At 37.0% G+C, this 24,122-nt stretch overlaps 2 protein-coding genes across 3 annotated transcripts; one reads left to right on the top strand and one right to left on the bottom strand.

The window, feature by feature from the left end:
• Positions 1-196: 196 nt before the first annotated feature.
• On the top strand, positions 197-9,320 carry crtap (cartilage associated protein). Of its 2 annotated transcripts, XM_079877851.1 has the most exons (8): positions 197-1,554; positions 2,076-2,225; positions 4,014-4,185; positions 4,263-4,391; positions 5,968-6,113; positions 6,201-6,284; positions 7,148-7,223; positions 7,491-9,320. In XM_079877851.1, the coding sequence occupies exons 1-7, from the start codon at positions 1,096-1,098 to the stop codon at positions 7,196-7,198; spliced, it is 1,191 nt and encodes a 396-aa protein (XP_079733977.1). In that variant the 5' UTR covers positions 197-1,095; the 3' UTR covers positions 7,199-7,223; positions 7,491-9,320. The 2 variants fall into 2 exon arrangements, with proteins under 2 accessions (XP_079733977.1, XP_079733976.1); XM_079877850.1 differs by lacking the exon at positions 7,491-9,320 and having other exon boundaries at positions 1,001-1,554; positions 7,148-7,480.
• On the bottom strand, positions 9,154-24,122 carry susd5 (sushi domain containing 5). Its single transcript, XM_079877847.1, has 5 exons — positions 23,855-24,122; positions 21,069-21,267; positions 14,124-14,233; positions 12,879-13,067; positions 9,154-12,747 (listed from the first exon to the last, which is right to left on the bottom strand). Exons 1-5 carry the CDS (start codon positions 23,928-23,930, stop codon positions 11,306-11,308), a joined length of 2,016 nt encoding a protein of 671 aa, XP_079733973.1. The 5' UTR covers positions 23,931-24,122; the 3' UTR covers positions 9,154-11,305.

Genomic DNA, 24,122 nt, shown 5'->3' with positions numbered 1-24,122 from the left:
GCTGCAGCAGAGTCTCCTCGATACCTCTCGCGCACTGTAGATGAAACGGGGAGTGTGTAGACGTGGTGGACGGATCCTCAAACTCACTCTAACTTCTTCTTCTTTTGCCCCGGTGTCACTTTACATGGAGAACGAGCAGGAAAGGGCTCCGTTTTGCAGGGAAAAGCGGAAACGCAGGCCTGGAGGCTGGAATGTTTTCTACGTGGCACAGAGATGGGCGGCTCGCGCTTTAAGAGGCTGTAATTATTGAGGGACCATAATGCAGCGCAACAGGCGTTTCACATCAGATTCTCACATCCCCCCTTATTACTGTGAAGCGGTTTTTTGATAAATGTAATGTTATAAAATATCAGGAACAACATAAAATGAATCGTTTCACTTTAGGAAGTTTTATTTTAAGTTTTCCCCCCACTTGTTTAACCTATTAAATCCCAATCAATCACATTTTTTTCCAAAAAATAAGTCGGCACATAATGTGTACAGAGCAATGAAACAAACATTTTTTCCCCCCACAAAAGTTAGTGAAACGATGTTCACTAACCATATATATGGCCTAGTTGCTCAATAAGACCAATAGAAAGTTGCAAACAATGTGTGTGTGTGGTCCTGGTAACCTCTTATGGTAATAAAATGTCTGAAATCCTTGTCCTTGTGGGGACATTTTTCAGTCCCCATGAGGAAAACTATTTATAAATATGTGATTTTTTTTGAAAATGTAAAAATGCAGAAATTTTTTTTTTAGGTAGGTTTAGTGTAAGGGGAGAGAATATTCAGTTTGTGCAGTATAACAATCATTATGTCTATGGAAAGTCCACATAAAACATGGTTGTGAGAGTGTGTTACTATTTACAACAGGCAGCAAGGCAGTATGTGAACTATGTGTAAAATAAACTCTTTTAGACCCTAAAGTAAATATTGGCCACAGATGTTACCGAAGGGTTTAGATGAATAAATATTTGTTAGTAAATCACTGTAGTGTGTTTTTAGCTGCATGGGGGAAGGGAGCGCGCTGACGGATTTTGGGGACGTGGAGAGTCTGCGGGCGGGTCTTGTTCTCTCCCAACCCTGTGTACTTTAGGATTCCCATACGGGACCATGGCCTCCTCATCGCACTGCCTGAGGCTCGCATTTCTTTTATTCTGCTTTTCTTTTTGCGTTCTTGCGCAGTATGAGAAATACAACTTTCGCAGTTTCCCACGGCACGAGCTCATGCCCTTGGACTCTGCGTACCGACACGCTTTAGACCAGTACAGTGAGGAGAAGTGGCCCGAGAGCGTGGAGTTTCTGGAGGTGAGTCTCCGGTTGTACCGACTGCTCAGGGACAGCGAGGCCTTCTGTAACCTGAACTGCAGCACGGTACGACTCGACGACGAGACCCGCTTCAGCGACTTCCCCGAGCTCCACGCGTTCGGTAACGTGATGAGGCGAGCGCAGTGTCTGAAGCGATGCAAACAGGGGTTACCTGCCTTCAGACAGACGCTCCCCAGCAGAGAAACCATCGAGGAGTTTGAGAAACGGGAACCTTACAAGTACCTGCAGTTTGCTTACTTCAAAGTAAGCCATTAACGTTCACTCATTGCATTTGTATTCATGAACAATGCGAGAATGAGGTTAAAAGTTGGTGCTTTGAAATACTGTACCATAGAATAAAATAATAGGACTGTAGAGAATGTCACCATGGTATTTATAATGGTATTTAAAACATGGTAGTAGCTACCATGGTATTTTTGTAGTTTCTTAGTTGTGTAGGTATATCAGATGGTAATACCATGTACTGAATCATGTAGGCTACCATAGTATATGGTACTAGTTCAAAGTACTTCAAAGAATATTACCATGAGACATGAGCACATGATATTACCATGATACCAAGTGCATAAACATGGTATTACCATTGTATTTATAATACTTTTTGTTGTTGTGTATATGGTATAACATAGTAATACCATGGTACTGAATGTTTACCTTATGTACCATGGTAAATTTTCAAAGTGCATGGTATTCCAGGAATAGTAGGCGTATACTATGGTCTGTTTACTATGTCTGACAAAATGTATTATTGTAAATTATTCCAGAGTGAAAATTTGGCCAAAGCTGTATCTGCAGCGCACACGTTCCTGCTAAAGCATCCTGATGACGAGATGATGCAGAGGAACATGAACTATTACAAAAGCTTACCTGGAGCAGAGGAACATATGAAAGACCTGGAGACCAAATCATATGAGGTGAGACTGAGACCCCACACATATAACAGCGATCAAGTCCTCATATTAAAGTCGGCATGAAACAGAAGTTGCAATAGTCTTTTCTATTGTGACGTATATTCGAATGAAATGGCTTGTCGAACAAGAACAAATGTAGGGCGGGACTTGATTTTGTCCATGGGGAGTTGATTGGACGGTTGTGGGTTGCTATTGGTCGATCTCATGTGAGTGACAGGTTGCCCCGCCCTCACACCAGTAAACACATCATCAGAGAAGAGAAGAGTTGTTGCTGCAAGAGGGAGGGGAAGTTATTTTATTTAAACATTATAAGGAACATTATTTTAAAAAATAAATAATGATGTGCACGGATAAATCATTTATAATAAATACTGCAATACCCCATAAAATAACAAGAATCGTCCAATTTGATTTCATGGTGACTTTATTCCACTTGTTGATGCAGGTTAAGATCTGCTGTCATTAAAGAAAAAGAGTGTTAAACCAAATACTAAGAAATACTAAAATTCAAGGAACAGGCCGACTTTTTGGGACTTTAGATTATTCACTGTATCCCCCAGAGTTAGATAAGTCCATACATACCCTTTTTATCTCCATGCGTGCCGTAACTCTGTCTGACGCACCCACCGCTAGCCTAGCTTAGCACAAAGACTGGAGGTAAATGGCTCCAGTTAGCATACTGCTCTCAATAAGTGACAAAATAACGCCAACATTTTCCTATTTACATGTTGTGATTTGTATAGTCAGAGCGTGTACAAATAACAAGGTCACATGAGACACAGCCATCTTCTAACCGTATACATACTGGGAACTATATTCTCAGAAGGCGAAGCACTGCTACTTCTGCGGAGTGATTTACTCCAACTCTGAGCGAACTCTCTGCTCCTCACCACAGGGCTTCTCAAGTGCTGTGAGCAAATCACTCCGCCCAAGTAGCAGTGCTTCGCCTTCTGAGAATATAGTTCCCAGTATGTATACGGTTAGCGGATGGCCCAGTAGGACAACATGTAAATATGAAAATGTTGGCATTATTTTGCACTTATTGGGAGCAGTATGCTAGCTGGAGCCATTTACCGCCAGTCTTTGTGCTAAGCTAGGCTAGCGGTGGGTGCGTCAGACAGAGTTACGGCACGCACGGAGATGAAAAGGGTATGTATGGTCTTATCTAACTCTGGGGGATACGGTGAATAAGCTAAAGTCCCAAAAAGTTGGCGTGTTCCTTTAATTTTCAAATTCAACTTTTCATTCAAATATGCTAATAATATTATTTATAATGAAAAAAAAAAAATGCATTACCTTAGAAATATGCAAAACCAAAGAACTCTAGGGTCAGTAATATTAATTAATACTGTACTTTTATTCAGCAAGGATGCATTAAATGTATCAAAAAACGTATCAATAAAGACGTATAATGTTACAAAAGTTTTCTATTTAAAAAAAAAAGAAAACTTTCTCTTCATTGAAGAATCCTGAAAAAAAATGTATTATGGATTCCACACAAATATTAAGCCGCACAAGTTTTCATCATTGATATTAATAATAATAATAAATGTTTCCTGAGCAGCAAATCATCATATTCGAATGATCTCTGAAGACTGGAGTAATCAATTAAAATTGTACATTTAAAAATCTCACCAACCCCATTCTTTTAAACAGTAAAATGCATATCTATAAAAATTTAATATATGCCTGCAATCCAAGCTCAGGGAAATGCACACGATTGTGATACGCCTGTTGAATGTAATCAGTGTTGTACAGTTGCACTCATGCTTCATGGTTCTTCTCCTCCAGTCTCTGTTCATTCGGGCCGTGCGGGCGTATAACGGAGATAACTTCAGATCATCCGTGTCAGATATGGAGTTGGCAATGAGAGACTTCTTCAAGGTGTATGACGAGTGCATCGCAGCGTCAGAGGGATCCAGACAGATCAGAGACTTTAAAGACTTTTACCCGTCCATCGCAGGTTGGCTCTCGTCCTCTCTGCCCTTGCCATCCTTCAGCAGCTGAAACGCTTCATCATGCCTGTTTCTCTTCCTGTAGATCATTACACTGAGGTTCTGGAGAGGAAGGTTCGCTGTGAGAGCGAGCTCACGCCGGTCGTTGGTGGATTTGTTGTTGAGAAATTTGTGGCAACCATGTACCACTATCTCCAGTTTGCTTATTATAAACGTAAGTCTGGAAAGTCCTCGATTTAAACTACATGTGTGTGGCATCTGTCAGGAGTTATAGCAGCAGTAAAGCACAAACTTCATCTGTCTTGTTTACTCACACACACTACGCCATTACACAAAACTTTAAAATAGTATCACAACATAATTCACTCGTGAACACACATGAATGTGAAAAACTGACATATGAAACACATTCAAAACTTTGGGGTCGGTAAGAATATTCAATGTTTTTAATGAAAGATGTCTCTAAATGCTCACCAAGACTGCATTTATTTGATCAAAAACATACAGTGAAACAGTAATATTCTGAAATATAATTACAGATATTATATTTTGGCAACACATTTTCAAGATTTTTTTTTAAAGGGATAGTTCACTTTGAAATTAAATTTTGGTATGTTTTAGCTTACCTCAAGGGCATCCAAGATGTAGGTGTCTTTGTTTCCGCAGTAGTTTCAATTTTGATATTTTTAAGTCAAACCGTTCTTGTCTTTCAGTCATTTAATGCAGGTCTATGGTCACTGTCTCAAAGAGCATGCACAGAGTCCAAATTAAACAATTCCCCATCGTAAGTACACATTGATGGCCTAAGACACGAAACGAGCGGTTTGTGTGAGAAAACGAACAGTATTTATATCGTTTTTACCTCTTGTACACAGCCACGTCCAAGTGATCTGAGGGCGTGCGCGCATCCTGGTGTGTGACGTGTGCGCAGACTGGTGCATGGATATATACACTGGATGTCGCCTTGTCTACAGGAGTTCATTGGAACGAATGTCTTTAAGGCGACATCTAGTGTATATATCCATGCACCAGTCTGCGCACACGTCACACACCAGGATGCGCGCACGCCCTCAGATCACTTGGACGTGGCTGTGTACAAGAGGTAAAAACGATATAAATACTGTTCGTTTTCTCACACAAACCGCTCGTTTCGTGTCTTAGGCCATCAATGTGTACTTACGATGGGGAATTGTTTAATTTGGACTCTGTGCATGCTCTTTGAGACAGTGACCATAGACCTGCATTATATGACTGACAGACAAGAACGGTTTGACCTAAAAATATCAAAATTGAAAATACTGCGGAAAAAAAGACACCTACATCTTGGATGCCCTTGAGGTAAGCTAAAACATACCAAAATTTAATTTCAAAGTGAACTATCCCTTTAACACTAGTTATCATGAACTAACAATAAAAATATTTCTACAGCATTTTTTAATAATAGCTAATGTTAATTTCAACATTTGTCAATACATTTTTAAGATCAAACGTTGTATCTGTTGATATTAGTTAATGCACTGTGAACAAACATGAACATTTTATTCCTGTGATCAAAGCGGAATTTTCAGCATCATTACTCCAGTCTTCAGTCACATGATCCTTCAGAAATCATCTTAATATGATGATTTGCTGCTCAAGAAACATTTCTGATTATTATCACTTTTGATCAACGAAATGCATTCTTGCTGAATATAAGGATTAGTTTTCTTTTTATTAACCCTTACTGACCCCAAACTTTTGATAGACAGTCAGTGTGTATATAAATGTTTCTCTCCTTCATTCTCGTTCAGTGAATGATCTGAAGAACGCAGTGCCGTGTGTGGCCAGCTATATGCTTTTTGACCCCAGTGATGGGGTGATGAAGAGTAATGTGGAGTATTATCGTTACCACAGAGAGAAATTTGGCCTCAGTGATGAGGACTTCTTTCCTAGAGTGGTAGGTGTCTCACATCATGAGAAATAATGAATAAAACTGACCTTTTAATGTATGAAGTTGTAGTGATAATGCACACTCACGTGACAGGAAGCAGTTCGGTACCACAATCAGACGACGCTTCAGATGCAGATGCTGGAGTTCGCCAAACAGAAGTTCCTGCCGGATGATGAGGTGAGAGCTGAGAGTATTTGGTTGGCTTGTTGTTTTACAAATATTAATAGTTCTGACTGAATATATTGCTAGTTTTGTCCACTTGGGTGCGCACTGTGCTCACCGATTCACCGAGAGCAGCGACACTCCGCCCTCTAGTGGCCGATCAATCAAAGTCTTTAAATGCTTATCAGTGTTATTTTAGCACCTTTGAGATACTATTGTACTTGAAATTATTTATTTCCCGTTTTAATTTTAGTTAAAGTTTTAGGAATTTTTTTGTGTATTTTTTTTTGCAGGTTTATTAGTTACTTTTAATATGTTTTTATTCATTTTTATTTAAATTGTTGTCTTAGCTATTTTAGCACATCAAGTTAAAACTAAATTAAAATGAGAAATGGTGCTTTAGCAATTAGCTAAATGAAAAAAAAAAGGTTTAAAGCCTTTATATATAATGCTTATAAAAGTATTTTAATGCATTAATTATGCCTTCCACCTTATAATGCATCGTATGGTCTCATGAATAATTGTAACCACAACATTATAATACTTATCTATTTATTGTTATGAAAGTAACACTTTAGAAAGTATACACTTTATATATATACTTTAGAAAGTATAATGCATTAAAACACAGGACAAACAACCAATTTCAGAAGTAACAATGAATCTGCAAATATTATAATGCATTTTAACTTTGGTTACAATTATTTATGAAAAGAATAATTATGAATACACATAATATAAAAGTTTTAGTTTAAGTGTTCAGTTAACATTTCTTTTATTTCAAGTAACTGTTTATGGCTTTAATAACTAGTGCAGTTATAAAATAAACACTATTCTCTCGCTCTAACTCTTCCTCCAACCATTTGTTTTTCTTTCAGGATGAAGTCTTAGAGTTTCTCGATGAATTTCTTGATTCTGAGGATAACTAAAAGATAAAAGAAAAAGGCCATAAAGGTATTCTCAATCCTGTATCATTTTGGTCCTTGTATTTATTTAGGGGTTGGTGATTAGAAGTGATTTTTTTTTTTTTACAGTACTCTGTACTAAAATATGTACTTATATATAACATGTAAGTACAGATTTTGCACCACAAGCCGAAAGATAATAAATCTGAATCTCAGTCCTTGTCAACTTACTGTATCTAAGAGAAAGCAATGTTGTGTTTTTATTTTGTTGGTTGGATTGTTTTAATAAAGATTGTTTTATATTGATCTGATCCAGTTGGAATACCGTGCTAAGGAAAGATGTCCAGGAAGACTTGAGCCACAAGAACCAGTTAAACACTGAAAATGTTGTATTTTTTCGTAATAAATAATGTGGAAGAAAATGCTTACACTCGAAACTTTTGTAATGCCTTGGAATAATGGTTAAATTTATCAATAATTTTCTATATCTATATAGTTTTACAGGAACACTATAACTTTTCGCCCTCTAGTGTTTAAAAAACAAACTGCATGCATTTTGCAGAAGAACATTGTTTCGGTTGTGCTTCGACTGTGCGGATGAATATGGTTATCCTTCTGCTTATAAAATATTCACGATATGATTTAAGAGATATAACCAGTTCAGATGGAAAGGATCTAAAGCTGACTAGCTTTAAGATCTTGAGCTTAGCAATTGTTTGGTTATGCCAAGCCTCACACAATCTGTACCAAATGTTAACACTCATATGTAGATGATATCTTCACTTGACAAAATATGTGTAAAATGGTGTTATGTAGAAGAAATCAAACAAACCTGTCTGTTTTTAAAGGCTGAGCCAGTAATGCCTTCCCTTAAGAGTCGTAAACATTCAGACTAAATTTAATAGCAAAAGACTAAACACTGGATTTTAATAGTGCATGCGGACGGTCATTTTTAATCCAGCCTCGCTCCACATCTCTCGTTCCTCATCCCCCACCCCTTCTTTTCTTTTCTCTGTGGGTTTTTCCTACTATGGTGTGATAAACTGCACAGATACTCCATGTTCAAACACATTTAAACAAGTCTCTGTTCTCCCGCTGTGCAAGCGTTTGAATGCAGGAGTGTTTCGTGGTCTAAAAACAATCTCTTTTGTGGTATTTTCTGCTCTTACACACATACAGAGACTCCCGGCAACACTATGCAAATGTTTGCAGTCTTATTTTAGGAAGGAAATGTTTTTTAAGCTCCAACAGCAATGTCGACACCAAGGAACACTAAAGCGGACATTTCCCCCCAAAGTAATTTATTGGTTAATGTTCAGTTAGTTTTCCACAGCTATGTTTAGTCTGATACCCTCGTGTCACATCTAATCGTTACAGTGTAATGTTACCAAGCAGTTTTAGCTTGAAATGATCACAGATTAACATTAACAGAACAAATCTCACAGCTCCATATCACAATAATAAACACTTTACAAAAACAACATCAGAGCAAATAAAAGAGTTCCAATGGCCGCATTTACCCCATGAATCTGGTAAGAAGTTCAGGTTTTCTTCCACCGTATAGATTGAAATATAACAGGGTTCAACTAAAAGTAAAAACCAGCACAGTATAGCCAACCGCAACTGGTTTTCCTGGTCTAAAATTGAGCTGGTTTTACACTCTGCATGAAGACTGGAAAAGAGAGCAAGTGTTTTTGGCCCTTGTATGAGAAATTGCTGTGATGTTCATCTTTGGATATGACTAAACGTAAAGATCGTACTAGATTCTTTACTGAACAGAGATGTCACAGGGTATATTCTACAATAAAAGCTAACATCAGCTGAAAGGAAATTTAAAAAAGCAACAATCAACATTCAAAAATACCCAAACAGTTAGACAATGTTAATTTCGTCAGCCGATCTTTAACAGATACTTGCAAATGACCCTGCAAAGTTCAAATAAAGATGTACTCCAATTCTAATCAAATCAAACAACGTAAAAAAAAAAACCTTGCTCTAACAACACCTAGAAATAAATGGCTTTACTACACTTTATTAACTATTATTATTATCTAAAAGAGAACTGGCAAAAGGAAAAATAGCATACAGCATACTATATATATGTTTGACTTCAGTAAGACAACTGAAATAAAAAGTTACTGTATCTGATTTGTGTTTGTTTTGTTTTAATTAACTAGTTTACTAAAATAAAGTTTTTACATTTATAATACACGTGATATAAATATGCCTCATAAACGTAACTGGAGATAAAAAATGACTTGTGACTTAAAACATGGCCAGAAAGGTTTGCACTGACCATCAATGAGACATTTGGGAAATTGTACATATAAAATAGTCTGCTATAATAGAACTGTTATAGCACTGAAACTCAGCAAGCTGTTAATGTGTTGACAGCCAATCAGAATCCTCCATCAGTTCCTCCAAGCAGAATGTCTCACCTGTGTGTGAGAGTGAATCTTTCTGAGCTCAACCCCAAGAAACTCACTTATTTATAGGAAAACGTTTTGAAATCAACAAATGCGTATTGTATTCTAAATTTAGGGAAGAATTCGATTTATTCTGAGCCAATCAGAATTCACCCTCAGTTTCTCTGACCAGAATGTCTCACCTGTCTGTGAGTTAGAAACTTTCAATAGCGCGCACAGAATGCTAAGTTCAACCACACTCTCTTTTGACTGACTGCTCTCTTTCTTTCTGTCCTTTTTCTCTCTCTCTCACACACACACTAAAATAGGCTAAAGTCACAATGATTCTTTCACACACGCTCACTCACTAATGGACAAAGCTATAATCACACACAAATCTGTTAACAAGGACAGACGGGCACCACGCACACACATGCACCGACCCGCAGTCCAATACAGTCCGTCCAAAGCAAGAGAGGACATCAGATTCATGACACATCAATTATCCACAATACAATGAAAATATAAAGAAAAAGAAAACATGGCAAAACAGAAATACTATAAAAATAAGCACTAAACAATCCTATCCAACAGAGTTTGTGTGGTAAAGGAGTATTGAACACAGACATTGCATGTGTCATTCAGAATTGAATTGAGAATTTGTTTTGAATTCGAATGCAATTCTTGAATTTGAGGCAAATTTAAGTGAACTAAAATTCAAACTTCAAATAACATACAATTTTACTACAAAATGATGAAAAGCAAAGTTTGTCAACAAAGAAAGCTTTGTTTGATAGAATGAACGTATTGATGAACGATGGATGGGTGGATGGATTGATGGATAGAATGACATATAGATAGATAGATAGATAGATAGATAGATAGATAGATAGATCATGAATGGATATAGATAGATGGATGGATAGATAGATAGATAGATAGATAGATAGATAGATAGATAGATAGATAGATAGATAGATAGATAGATAGATAGATAGATAGATAGATAGATAGATAGATAGATAGATAGATAGATAGATCATGAATGGATATAGATAGATAGATCATGAATGGATATAGATAGATAGATCATGGATGGATATAGATAGATAGATAGATAGATAGATAGATAGATAGATAGATAGATAGATAGATAGATAGATAGATCATGAATGGATATAGATAGATAGATCATGGATAGATAGATAGATAGATAGATAGATAGATAGATAGATAGATAGATAGATAATGAATGGATATAGATAGATAGATCATGGATGGATATAGATAGATGGATGGATAGATAGATAGATAAATAGATAGATAGATAGATTGATAGACTGATTGATAGATCATGGATGGATATAGATAGAATGACAGAAGGATAGATAGATAGATAGATAGATAGATAGATAGATAGATAGATAGATAGATAGATAGATAGATAGATAGATAGATAGATAGATAGATAGATAGATAGATAGATAGATAGATAGATAGATAGATGGATGGATGGATGGATGGATGGATGGATGGATGGATGGATGGATGGATGGATGGATGGATGGATAGAAAGATAGATAGATAGATAGATAGATTCACATTTATGAATTAAAAGAGAGCCAATTTGTCAATTCTAGTGTACGTAGACTGTGATGTTCACACATGACTGGTTCTGCATGGATGCGTGTGTAAGCAGTGTGTCTTCATGAGCATCTGTGGACTCTCACACAGTCTGCTGTAACTCAATGCACTGCGTTTGCCTGTTAGTTCCATTGAGCTGGTATTGCGAGCTCTTTAGTTGCCTCTTCTTATAACACCACACCCCTAAAACCACCCCGACCACCGCGGCCGCCACCCCGATGATGATGGCTGCGATCATCGGCCCGTGGCCTGACCCGGGACAGGGGTCTTCAGCACACACACCCTCCCCTGCACGCTCCTGCTGGTCCAGGCTGGGGTCTCCACCTCGTTCCATCACGCTACGGTTTTCAGGGATTTCAGTCGGGACATGACCGGGGATGTGCTCCAGTAAGTGGCTATTATCAATGCTTTTCCATGGATCCTTAATGACGGGTGTGGGAATGCTGGTAATTTCATCATCCGGACTCAACATCCCTGCCGGTGTGGACGCGCTCTCAGGGCCCAAACCCCCTTGACTGGTGCTCACATTTTCAGGAGCGGAAGCCGGTGTGTACGACTTGTGGAGAGCAGTATCAACTGGACTGGGTGTGATCGGAGTAATGAAGGTGGTGGTTTTCATCTCCACACCATTTGGACTGTCAGTAACACCATCAAACCCCAATGTTTTGGATCCATCAGAGTCTGTTTCCTCTGGTTCCTCCATTTCATCTTCAGGCGTTTCCTCATAATGTGTTCCAACAGACTCTTCCTTCTCAAGTCTGGTTGTCTCTTTGCCAAGCTCCTCCCCGTCTCCTTTCCTGTGGATCTTGTCCTTAGGATTTTTAATTTCTCCATCTTCTTCTTCTTCTTCTTCTTCTTCTTCTTCAGGAGTGTAAATCAAACCTCCGGTCTCTTCTTCCACAGGATTTTTGGCTCCATCCTCAAACTCCTCCACTTCTGAGTGTCCAGTCACGCTTTCTGTCTCAATCCCCTGTTCTGGTCCCACCTCCCCTGTGGACTCGCCTCCAGCTTTATCTTCATCCAGAGTTATGGGATATCCATCTAGCCAGGATTCATCCGTGCCGCCGGCACTGGGACTGGCAGGTTCATGGGTGGGACGATCAGTCGGACGGTCGTGCTCCTCTGCGATCGCGTCGGGATCAGATTGGCTGTCGGATGTTTTGACCTTCATGTGATCCTCGTCTTCACTGGGGCTTTTAACAGAGGAGGAATCCGTAGTGATACCCGGATGCTCCTTCTCTTCCTGGAAGGCCTCTGAAGGAAACCAGAACATGTGTTTCTGACTGAGCTGAGACACTGGAGGTTCAGTGACTGATACTGTTGAATCTTCATCATTCTCCTCCTCCTCTGACACAACCGTCCGTTCATGCTCAGGTTCAGGAGTGGATTCTCCTACTTCTACTTCACGATCAGTTGACTGCGTTCCTCCTGGGATCAAGGAAATATGATGCTCCTCCCCGGGATTCTCCAAGAGATGGCCATCTGTGAACTTATCCTCATAGTCAATGTGGCCTTCAGGATCATCTGCAACAAATAAAACATACTGAAGACTACGCAGCTACACCCGAAAGCCAAATAAACCTTTTGAACCTCTAGAATTGAGCATCTCGGAGTCTCTTTCTTATGTTCGGCTCACTGATGAGTTTGCAGCTCACCTTTGACGCAGTTCTGCACCAGACCGTACCATTCTCCACAGCTGTCACAAAGCAGACTGAAGGCTGTTTCTCCATCGGGCAGTGTGTGTCCTGGCTCACAGGTGTACAGGACTTCATCGCCCAGATCCAGCCCAGTTTTCCCCTGCAGATGTGAGTGTGGGAATGAAGGCGGCTGTCCACATGGAGCATCTGATGGAGGAAGGGGAAGTGGAACAGGGTCAGACATAAAGGAGAAGAGTTAATGAAGTGAAAAGGATGAATTACATATAAGGCCTGTTTCACACTGAATTATCAGGCTCACATTGTGCTTTCACACTCACAGCATTTCTGCAACAGATACAGAAAATAGTGCATACAGAAAGAGTTGATACAGAAAAGGTCATTTCAGGGTCACTATATTGAAAAATATATTGAAAATAAATTATAAAACCGTTACTGGAGTTTGTCTGTAAACTAACTACCTACTAAGTGCTAAAATGATCTGGTCAGATTTAGTTTCTTACTTTTACTTGTTTAGTTTTTTTTAAACAATAGGCAAGAATTTATGTTTAAAAAATATTATAAATGTCTTTACTGTCACTTTTGATCAATTTAATGCATCCTTGCTGAATAAAAGTATCAATTTCGTAAAAAAAAAAACTCTTACTGACTCCAAACTTTTGAATGGTAGTGTATAATGTTACAAAAGCTTTCTATTTCATATAAATGCTATTCTTTTGAACTTTATATTAATCAAAGAATCCTGTAAAAACAATTGTACACAACATTGATCATCAAATCACCAGCAAATCATCATATTAGAATGATTTCTGAAGGATCATGTGACACTGAACACTGGAGTAATGATGCTGAAAATTCAGCTTTGCCATCAAAGAAATAAATTGCATTTAAAAATATTTTGAATTGTAAAAATATTCCATAATATTACTGTTTTTACTCTATTTTTGATCAAATAAATGCAGCCTTGGTGAGCAGAAGAGACTTTTAAAAACATTAAAAATCTTACCGGTCTAAAACTTTTTACCAGTCTAAAATGTATTACATTTTTTTAGGAAAGAAGTCGGATCATCACATTTGGGGTCCTTGTCATAAAAAGTTTGAAAACCCCTCTACTCACATGCTATTGTTCTGGTTCTTTCACATGCAGTATATGAAACAGGCCAAAGTAATTACATGAAATATTCCCTCATGATCCCTCATAAGTGCAAAAATCCCGTTTCTTAGTTTCAGTGATTTAAAACTGACCGCTATCTTTCACACAGAACACGCCCAGTCTCTCAGTGTCGGCGGTCAAATTCTCCAGCTGAACGTCAACTGGCCTCAAAGTCCCCGGGACGCCGCTGCACACTGTGCTCCTGAAATCACAATCACAGTTGGAAGTGAATTAGAAGATTTTATTCTTTAATTTTTTTGTCCTCTCCCTTATAAAGGCAAGAGACAAGATGCCACTGTTAAATTCTGCTTACATATGCAGCTCGTGCACATTTCAACTTGCATACACAAACACACACACACACCTTATGCAGCATATCCCCGTCACATTGCTAATGTCTCCATTGTTTGTATAAATTCACATCACAGGTCTGTTTTCTATCATGTGTGCATGTTTTCAAAGTTTGTGTCTCCCACCATTTGTGTCTTTCAAAAAAAGTGTTTAAAAAAAGCAATAAGCCACGAGAGACTCATAATATTTGGAGGTGCTTGGCATTAAAAAGTTGGAAAATCCCTTCATTACATGCACTGAAAAAACAACAAAAAACGGAGTAGGATTAACTTTGAAACAATTTTCACTCATAAATTGCTTATACAATTCACAAATAATTACAAAGAAACGGCAAGTAACACATTGAATTAAACATGAAAATTTGAAGCAGAAAGACTGAATTATTAGTGATCTGCCACATCAATATAGAATGTGGCATTTGCATTTATGGTCATTAATAGGTCAGATCCATTTTATAAAACCATCATGGGATAATTTTATTGATTTAAAACGCTCCTATTATGTTTTCTTTCTTTTTTCCCGGGATATTACCTTTCGTGCATTGTGTTATATAGTTGTTTGTGAACGTAAAAGGTCTCCAAAGTTTTGCATGACAATTAAAGTTATTTTCTCCTAAAAGAAACAATTGATTCTGAACGGCCTGAAACGAGTCCCACTTCCTGCACAAACCTACGCAACGTTACACATTTGCAAAATGCCAGTGTTAATTGGCTGCCCGTGAATAACGTCTACTTTGCCCCGCCCTCAAACACTGTAGTTGTAGACGAGACTGGAAGAGATTGGTTCGTGTTGTCGACATCACTGTGTGTATCAACTGCTGAGGAAGCTTCCGGAGCTGAAATTCAGATATAGTGATAGGCGTTTTGTTTCCGATACACGCTGTAAGCGGTCGACCAATCACAACAGACTGGGCCGTCTGACCAATCAGAGCAGAGCAGGCTCTCAGAAAGGCGGGGTTTAGAGAGAATCTTCCAACGAACTGTTTTCAGACTCTGAGAAATGAGGTGAAGTGCAATGTATATTATGAGAAAATTAAAGTGTTTGGATGCATGTAAACCTATTGTAGGAGACTCCAAAACAAAATTAAGAACCTTTAAAATAGCATAATAGGGGCAATTTAATTCATAAATTTTGTTTTAATTAATTTTTTATTTAAATAAATCTTTTAAGAATTAAACAGCTCATAAACATACTTTATTACAAGAAAACAAAAATGAAATAACCTGTTAAACATGAAGGTATTATGCAATAATTTAAGACATTTCTCCTTATATACAACCTTTTTGGCATAAAGGGCTCCTTAAATAGAGCCTTATTACTAAGAGTTCAGTCGAGGTTTCTAAATATACTGGGCATATTATACAGCCAAGAATGTCTGTCTGTTTTGTCCCAATTCTTTTAGAGGCATTCCTCCAAATGTTTGTGAGGGAAGTAAGTTGCTTACCTCACCTTTTAACACTCAGCTGTGAAGTCTTAATCAGAATTATGAGCATGTGGGTATGTCTGAGCGAGTGCCGAGCGAGGCTCAAACCACAACCAGACTGCTTGAGTCCTTATGAGACTAGACTCTCTTGGGACAGTGTTAAGTTACTAGGAAACACCCTGTGCCGAAGTTTAGTGATGAAGACTCAGCTGAACCGAGGTAGATTGTCTTGAGGTTAGATTGCAAGGAGATATCCATGTGTGTGTCATTAATGTGAAATGTATGCGTCACATCCAAAAAATCCTCGTGTAATCTATAGGTTGTTCTGAAGGGAAGGCCACTCCTTTTGCCGAAACTCACAGATGCAAGTGATATTCAACAAAGGCCTCAAACATGCATAAATTCATACTTGATAACAACAGAATGCACTGAATTTTGTAGTCCAGACCTATTAGAAAGACATGTAAAGCTTAGAACAAACAATATGTCTTGAATTAAGCTTGTTTTTCTTAAGCCTAAGCCATTGTTTTCTTGTAAGCAAAAATTAAACTTAATATAGTTAGATTTTTATACACACACACACACACACATATATATATTAGGGCTGTGAAAAGATTATATATATTTAAGAAAAATGTGTTATTTATTACAAATATTTATATTTATATATAATATAAATTATATTTAAATATATACAGTATATACATGCAAATATATCTTAAATACATACATGCATGTGTGTGTATTTATATATACAAAATAATTATACACAGTACACACACATTTATTATGTAAACACAAACTTTTATTTTGGATGCGATTAATCTCGATTAATCTTTTCACAGCCCTAATATATATATATATATATACACACACACACACACACACATTTATTTTGTTCTTTTGAATAATAATCTTTTGATAATAATCAAGTATGATCATCTAAAGGTGGGGGGGGGGGTATTTTTGTAAAGGATTATCTACAATGCACAAAAATGCTATCTATATCGATTCCATATCAATTTAAACTTTGCCAGTAGTTCAATAACAGTTGCAGGTTGCTATCGTCCTCCATCAGCTCCCTCATGTGTTTTAACAACTCTTGGATCAATTCTTAGAAATGTATAAAGCTTTTGATAAAGTTGATCGCTCTATTCTGTTATCTAATTTACCTTTATCTTGGTTCTCTAATTATCTATTTAGTAGATCCCAACATGTAAAGATTAAACAACAACTATCTGAGCCTTTGACTATTCCCAGAGGGGTTCCTCAAGGCTCTGTGTTGGCTTCAGTCCTGTTTTAAGTTTATATTAATGGTGTTTCCCAGGCTATCTGTATAGTGAGAAAACCTATATTCACCTATACATGGATGATACCATTATTTACTCTATAGGATCATCATATGATGAAGTTAGGATTAGGGTAGGATAGTTTTTATAGTATTCAAGAAGCTTTTAATGATTTAAATGTAGTCTTGAATAGCACAAAAATGAAGATAATGTGGTTCAGAGAGAAGAAACCAACCGTGTAATAAAGATAATACATCCCTAAATGGGGCAAAACTTGAAGTGGTATCTATCTTCATATATATATAGCTCTTTAACTTTCACTGATCATATAATCAAACTTCAGAAGAAAGTTAAATCTAGACTTGGTTTCTTATATCAATATAAATCTACGTTCACCACGTCAGCCAAGAAATATCTACTATATACCACTATTTTACCGTTATTTGACTATGGTGATGTGTATAATTATATCATGCAGCTATTAGACTGATTACTAATGAACCTTACACTCTAAAAAATGCTGGGTTGTTTTAACCCAATTTTGGGTCAAATATGGACTAACCCAACGTTGGGTTAAAAATGCTATTTAAAAATGGACAAACCCAGCCGTTGGGTTACATTTTTAATTTGCATTTTTAACCCAACGTTTGGGTTAGTCCATATTTGACCCAAAATTGGGTTAAAACAACCCAGCATACAGCAACCCAGCATACTGTATACAGAACGCATCACTGTCAGCTGTATTCCCTTTTAAATTGGACGTCATTACATATTAGACGGGAAATACACTGGTGTATTTTTATTTATGAAGTCCTATTATTTGTTACCCAAATATCTTCAAGAGTTGCTGCCACCTCATGTTAGTATTTATTCAACCAGATCATCTAATCATAATCCTTTTAATTATCCCTAGGAAGAAAACTGTTTATGGTCGTTCTCCTTTTGGCTTTACTGCTCCAAACGATTCACTGTAAACAATTATTGTTGGCTTAACTTAAAAAGGTAAGTTACCTGGTTGCCTTAAAATTTTGAGTTCATTGAAATTAAAAAAATGTGTTAATACAATAAAGGAGATTATTTTAATAAATAGAAACTCAAAATCTTATGTTATCTGAGCCACATTCTAAGTTGATTTGACAAAAGATTAAAAGTTGTGATAACAAATCATGAAAATATTTTTTCACAGTGTTGGAATGTGACCCCTTGACCATATTTAAGAATAAAGAATAAATAAAATGTAATATTATGAAAATATAACATCAAGTGCCAAATTATAATCTATTTTAACAATATATAATGTAATATATAAAAATACTTGGCAGATGTCAATCTGCTTGATATGTTTTGCTTAGGTGTCCATATACTTTTTGGGCCAACTGTATATGTTTCATTTAAAAAAAAATGTCGTTTTGGACCACATTTTCAATGTGATAATTATTTTGGGATTTGTGCTCAGTGGTAAAGTAATACAGCTCAGCAATGGAGCAGCAGAGAAAATGAACACATGGAAGGTGCTGATATGTTCCCTCACAGCAGCTCAGGTCCATTTCTCTCAGGCCTTGAGGTGTAAATGGGAATGTTCTGGCTGAATTCACAGGTAGGACTCTCTCTGTCTTGCAATCACACACAAAAACACATATATATATATATATATATACGCAAGCAACGCATCTCATTATCATGCCTAAAAAAAGCACAATGTCCATTCAAAGTTTATGAAAGTTACTTTTAAAAATAATGATTACAATATTGCATTACGTTACTTTTTCTCACCTGGGCTTGGCTTGCTTGCTTTGTTTTTAATAACAAAAAATAAGTTCTGTTTTTGGCAAATGTAAAGGACAGGAAACCACAGTCGTTTCACCTTTGTCCAATTCTTGAGAAGTATCAGCTTCTAAATTTAGAAAATCTTAAAATTTGTAAAAGTAGCTGTCTTATTTATAAATCAATGAATGGAATCGCCCCACCACCCCTGGGGGATTTTATCAAAAAGAGAAATAGCGAGACTAGGACTAGATCATTTACTCGGGGGGGATTGTGAAGTAGCCTGACTACGTCCATGACTACGTCAGACTTCGTACTTCCGCTCAATTTCATTTCGCTTCTGTACCATGTTCTGTACTCAGTCTGAGACAGCTTCAGAGCTTTCTGTTTGCCACCGGTCTGGAAACAGCCGGGCCAATCAACGAACAGAGGGCGGGCTGAGAGCCGTGACGTACACGCTGATTGTACCGTGGATGCGTAGATTTACTTAACTTAACCTGCAAAAGTCGTTCACAGCCATGTTCACTCCGGTATTTCGCTCGATGGTTTTGTTTTCGCATCATACATGTGTTTACAGTGAAAGTTAAATGCGGCCGAGCATGCGCATAACACACGCCATAACCAAACGTTATGTGATTGGCTTACGGGTAACCAATGATTTTAAACTTCAGACAAGCGCCCCCTAGCAAGAGAGAAAACACTTCACTGTTATGCCATTCCAGACTCTGTCTACGAAGCAAAGAGAAGTAGCAGAGTCTGGTATTACCAGGCTAATTGTGAAGTACCATTTAGAAAATCTTCGTTTGCACAAAATGTCCTCTCTATTAAAGGCTGCACAAATTGGAACAGTATGCCAATGGAAATTAGAGATAGCCCCACTTTTGTTTCATTTAAGAAACATCTTAAAAGATGGCTGAGTAACAATCAAAAATGTAATCATTAAGTAAGAATTTGAATTTGATAGGTAGATTTATTTATATATTTATAATAAGCACTTTGGGATGTCTATGCACAGGCATTTATGCACTTTAAATTAATATTACAATAAGTACACTATAAGGAACTTTTAATGTTTTTTAGCTCTATATGTATATTTATTAATATGTATGTTGTTTTTTGGTTTGTATTTGTATATGTTTGGGACTACGGATGGAAATTAGCATTGTGCTAAATCCGGCGTATTTATGTTCAACTTTGATTGTACGTTCATGAATATGCACTGTCCCATCTAAATAAAAATAAAATTCAAATGTAAAGGCCCTTTCACACCAAAAGTGAAATGAATAAGCCTCAAGCTGAAGGAAAAGCAAATGTATGCCTCTACAGTAGATCTCAAATAAACCTTTCAGCTGTGCTGCCATTCTGGACCACAGAAGAATAGGACGAATGAGAAGAAAGTTACAGGCTGCATACTTCCCTACTATATGGTAGGCGAAAAACAGTATGTCACAAAAGATGTCTGAATTCACGGTACTCATAAAAGAGTGGACAAAAAGTACCCGGTTGACCTACTACTTCTGGTGAGATTCTGAAGTGAGCATATGATGGACATTTTACTATCCCATGAGGCCACGGGAGAGGATTTGTGAATGACAGTGCCGTAGGTCACATGACAGTGGCAACATGGCGAATATAGTACGTCCACCCACACACACATACTATATAGAACATGCTTTTTTAGCTACCGTGAAGCAATTACTTATTCAAAATAAATTCCTACTCAAGAGAGAATGCGATTTCAGACGCAGCCCAACACTATTAAACATTAAAAATTAAACACAAATGTGGTATTTAGTCATTTTTGCTTAGTATGTTTGAATTGGATCACTGAAAGATCAGCAGCAAAGACATTGGCTAATAAAGTGAGATTAAGTGTATATTTGTATTATTTAACACATTTAATTATTGCAGGTTAACGTAATATTCTGTGTTTGCATTTCACAAATTTGATTAATTTTTAGGAAGACTGAATGTGTCCCATCATGTTCACACATGCACACAGATTCTTCTCAACATGGGGACAGGAGAGCAAGTATCTTGTATTTGAAAAAGTAACTCAAATATTTAGTTCAAAAAGAGTGTTACTTTCCCAGTTACTTGAAAAAAGTAATCTGATTACATAACTGGCGTTATAATGCATTACCCCCAACAATGCAGCACTCTGACCTATACAGCATAAGCTCTGTTCTTCAGGTAATTAATGTTCTTACCCCACGCTCGGTCCGGAGAGCCAACCACGCGAGCAGGCTGAGAAAGCACATTCCAACACAGCGTGCTGCAGGTCGGCCCCAGACGCCACCCGGGCCCCGTGAGCGATGCAGGCGTGCGTCGCCGCCTCGAACCCTTCATCCTGTCCAGCTTTGGGAAAACTCTCCAACTCCAGCAAGAACACACGTCCTAATGGAGAGACTGGTACAAACAAACCAGTTTAAATAGTGTGTTACTCCTAAGAATGCACATTTGAGAATACATTACCTCGAACAGGGGAAATGAGAAGGACATCAAGACATTTGGAGAATTCAAGGATATAACCAGAGCGAAGATGGTATGAATGGCATGAATTACACCACCAGAACTTTGTATGTCAAAAGGTAATTTTAAAGAGCAGGATACAACCTGAATAGGGTCAAGTGAGGGAAGTTATATTGTTTTGGGCATTGTGGCAGTGTAAAGCTATACCAACTGAGGGTTAAAGAAATGCTGTAAACATGAAGAGGATCAGAAATCAGTTTAAAAATGAATCCAAAATGTGGCCAAAAGTGATGTACAAGTTCGATTAAACCATCAATACATTATATATGTATGTATATATATATATATATATATATATATATATATATATATATATATATATATATTTCAAATATGAGGGAAGATCAAATCATTAAACTTGGTTAAAATATTTATCTGACAAAATTATTTAGCAAACTACAGCTACAGGTTTTATTTAGCTATATATGCAAAAAATTAAATAAATAAAAATGCATAGAAAAACAAAAAGCTCACAGGAAAAACATACATTGACTACAACATATTCAGTTATTAATATTTTACACATTTTGACACTATGACACGTTTTGAAAAATGGGTGAAGATGTCTATTTTCCTATAGGCCAGACATCACTTTTGGCCACGAAAAATAAAAATAATGTTTTTTTTTATTATTGCCATTGATGATTCCATGAAGAATCTTAAACATCCGTGGAATATTTACAATGAACAAAAGATTTGTTCTTGTGGAAAAAGGTTCTTTAGATTATTCAAATATTCTATACATTAAGAAACATTGGTTAAACTGTTCGCTGAAAGCCTCTGGGAAACCAAACATGGTTCTTATATTGCACTGTTGCAAAAAAAAAAAAAAAAAACCTTTTGAAACCTTTATTTTTAAGTGTGTACACACATAAATCCACACATTTTATCACAAGTCCCACCCTGACTATAGTGTGCACACATATACACATGATGTAAACAAGCAAATCCTAACAAATCTCTCATAAGGAAACTTCATTCCATCATTAGTGTGACACGGTTTCACACAGAGGAAATAAAATAGCAGCTTGAGTGAGTCAGTTCCTGTGTAAACTCTCTGAACTTTCACAGCCTCTGATTCAGTGTCTCTGAGAGTTATTGTATTAGATTTATGCTATAAAAATTAAGCTGAGGTTATATGATCACATCACCAAACATGCAGCGTTTTTTTAGAAGCATTCAAGTATCTCATACCTCCATAAATACACAAAAGTTAACATCATCATTTGGGATCCATTTGAAGAGTTACGGTTAACAGGTTGGTGTCAGTGAGGTAAATCCATTCTGAGTCATGTTCAGAAGTCTGACTAATCAATCTGACCCAACCACAAACAACCTGTCATCTATCAATCGTTTGTTACAAATTCATTAGTGTCATATTGATGAGTCTGTTATGCTGATGTGAAGATATCAGGGGTTTGTGGATGAACATGAAATTCATTAAGGGAATTAGATCTTTAGTTAAAGGATTTTAACTCTTCAAACATGAATATTGTGTGAGAAAAGGGGAAACAAATTTGAAACATAGACTACAAAGCTCCAAAACAATGGGACAAAGCAGAATGGAGGCTTTATTTTGTGTTAGGATTGCTGTGTGTAAAAAAATGTGTTGTTTCAACTTAAAAAAGTAATTGTTCATGCTGACTTAAAATTTTAAGTTGAGTCAACTCAAATATCCAAGTGGTCACTTAGTACAAATTCACATTTCAAGTTGACTAATCCTAAATTTTTAATGCAGCGTGAACATTTACTTTTTATTTTTTACAAATATCATGAATTTGGAGTCATAAATATCAAGTTTTCTTACATTTGACCTGAACCAAATTTTTTATTAAAAAGTGAGAATTTTTCTCAAAAAACACAAATGACATAAGCATCTGATTTATTTTTTTTATTTTTTTTTGTCAAATGAAAACAAAATAGCTTCTTGCATGTTGGACATGCCAAACTGACTTGAATTTGGTTGACTTTTTATTTATTTATATTAATTATTATTTTTAACGAATGTTTGCGTGATTATTTTAATAAATAATACTTATTACTTATTAACATTTAATTCTCTCAAAAAATGTCAGCCTTTGAATGTGCCTCCAGACAAAATCTAGATGTTTCTTAGCTTTAAACTGCATTGAAAAAAATAACTTGAATTTATTCAGATCAATCTGATTTTTTAAAGTATTTTCCTCAACTTTAATAACGAACACAAAAACAATGTGCGTCACGTCACTGACCTAGACTAAATTGTTATTTAGAGGAATTAGTTGCGGCTTTAGCTAATTTTATCCCTCCATTTCACACACAAACATGCATCTAAACACCAAAAACAAATATAACACTCACACCACTGTCTAACCTTTTGGAAGCTGGACACACGCATGCGTCCATTCATTACCTCGCTTAAATGCGTATCGCAGAGGCGCGTGAAACAAATGACCCTATAAGCAGATCATCAAGAGAAACCCACCTTGCGCGCGCGTCAGGTAAACCAGGTATCCCAGCAGAAGCGGGAGCGCGAGCTCTCGGGGACAGGCTCGCCTCATTCTCACGGTCTGAACAAGAGTTGATGGAAAACGGTAAAACTTTTCCAAATCTGACAGGAAAGGTGAAAAAATCCCAATTGAATTGCGCACTCCAAGAGGACAAGCCCGATGATTCCGATAGGCGAGAGAAAAGAACTAATAGACGCAGTGAGAGGTTTATCTGACCATGAAGTGCATTACCGCGCTGCTGGT

Source organism: Squalius cephalus (assembly GCF_949319135.1).
Source record: "Squalius cephalus genome assembly, chromosome: 8".
NCBI classification, from domain to species: Eukaryota; Metazoa; Chordata; class Actinopteri; order Cypriniformes; family Leuciscidae; genus Squalius; species Squalius cephalus.
This window is presented reverse-complemented; position numbering and strand designations above follow the sequence as displayed.

What these genes read in the sequence shown, in the direction of transcription:
- crtap (XM_079877851.1), top strand. Translation starts at nt 1,096, where the DNA reads ATGGCCTCCTCATCGCACTGCCTGAGGCTCGCATTTCTTTTATTCTGC. An exon ending in TGGAGACCAAATCATATGAG is followed by an intron (nt 2,226 to 4,013) that starts GTGAGACTGAGA and finishes CTTCTCCTCCAG; the next exon opens with TCTCTGTTCATTCGGGCCGT. An exon ending in AGTTCCTGCCGGATGATGAG is followed by an intron (nt 6,285 to 7,147) that starts GTGAGAGCTGAG and finishes TTTTTCTTTCAG; the next exon opens with GATGAAGTCTTAGAGTTTCT.
- susd5 (XM_079877847.1), bottom strand. Translation starts at nt 23,930, where the DNA reads ATGAGGCGAGCCTGTCCCCGAGAGCTCGCGCTCCCGCTTCTGCTGGGA. An exon ending in TTACCTGACGCGCGCGCAAG is followed by an intron (nt 21,268 to 23,854) that starts GTGGGTTTCTCT and finishes TGTTTGTACCAG; the next exon opens with TCTCTCCATTAGGACGTGTG. An exon ending in GGTGCAGAACTGCGTCAAAG is followed by an intron (nt 12,748 to 12,878) that starts GTGAGCTGCAAA and finishes TATTTGTTGCAG; the next exon opens with ATGATCCTGAAGGCCACATT.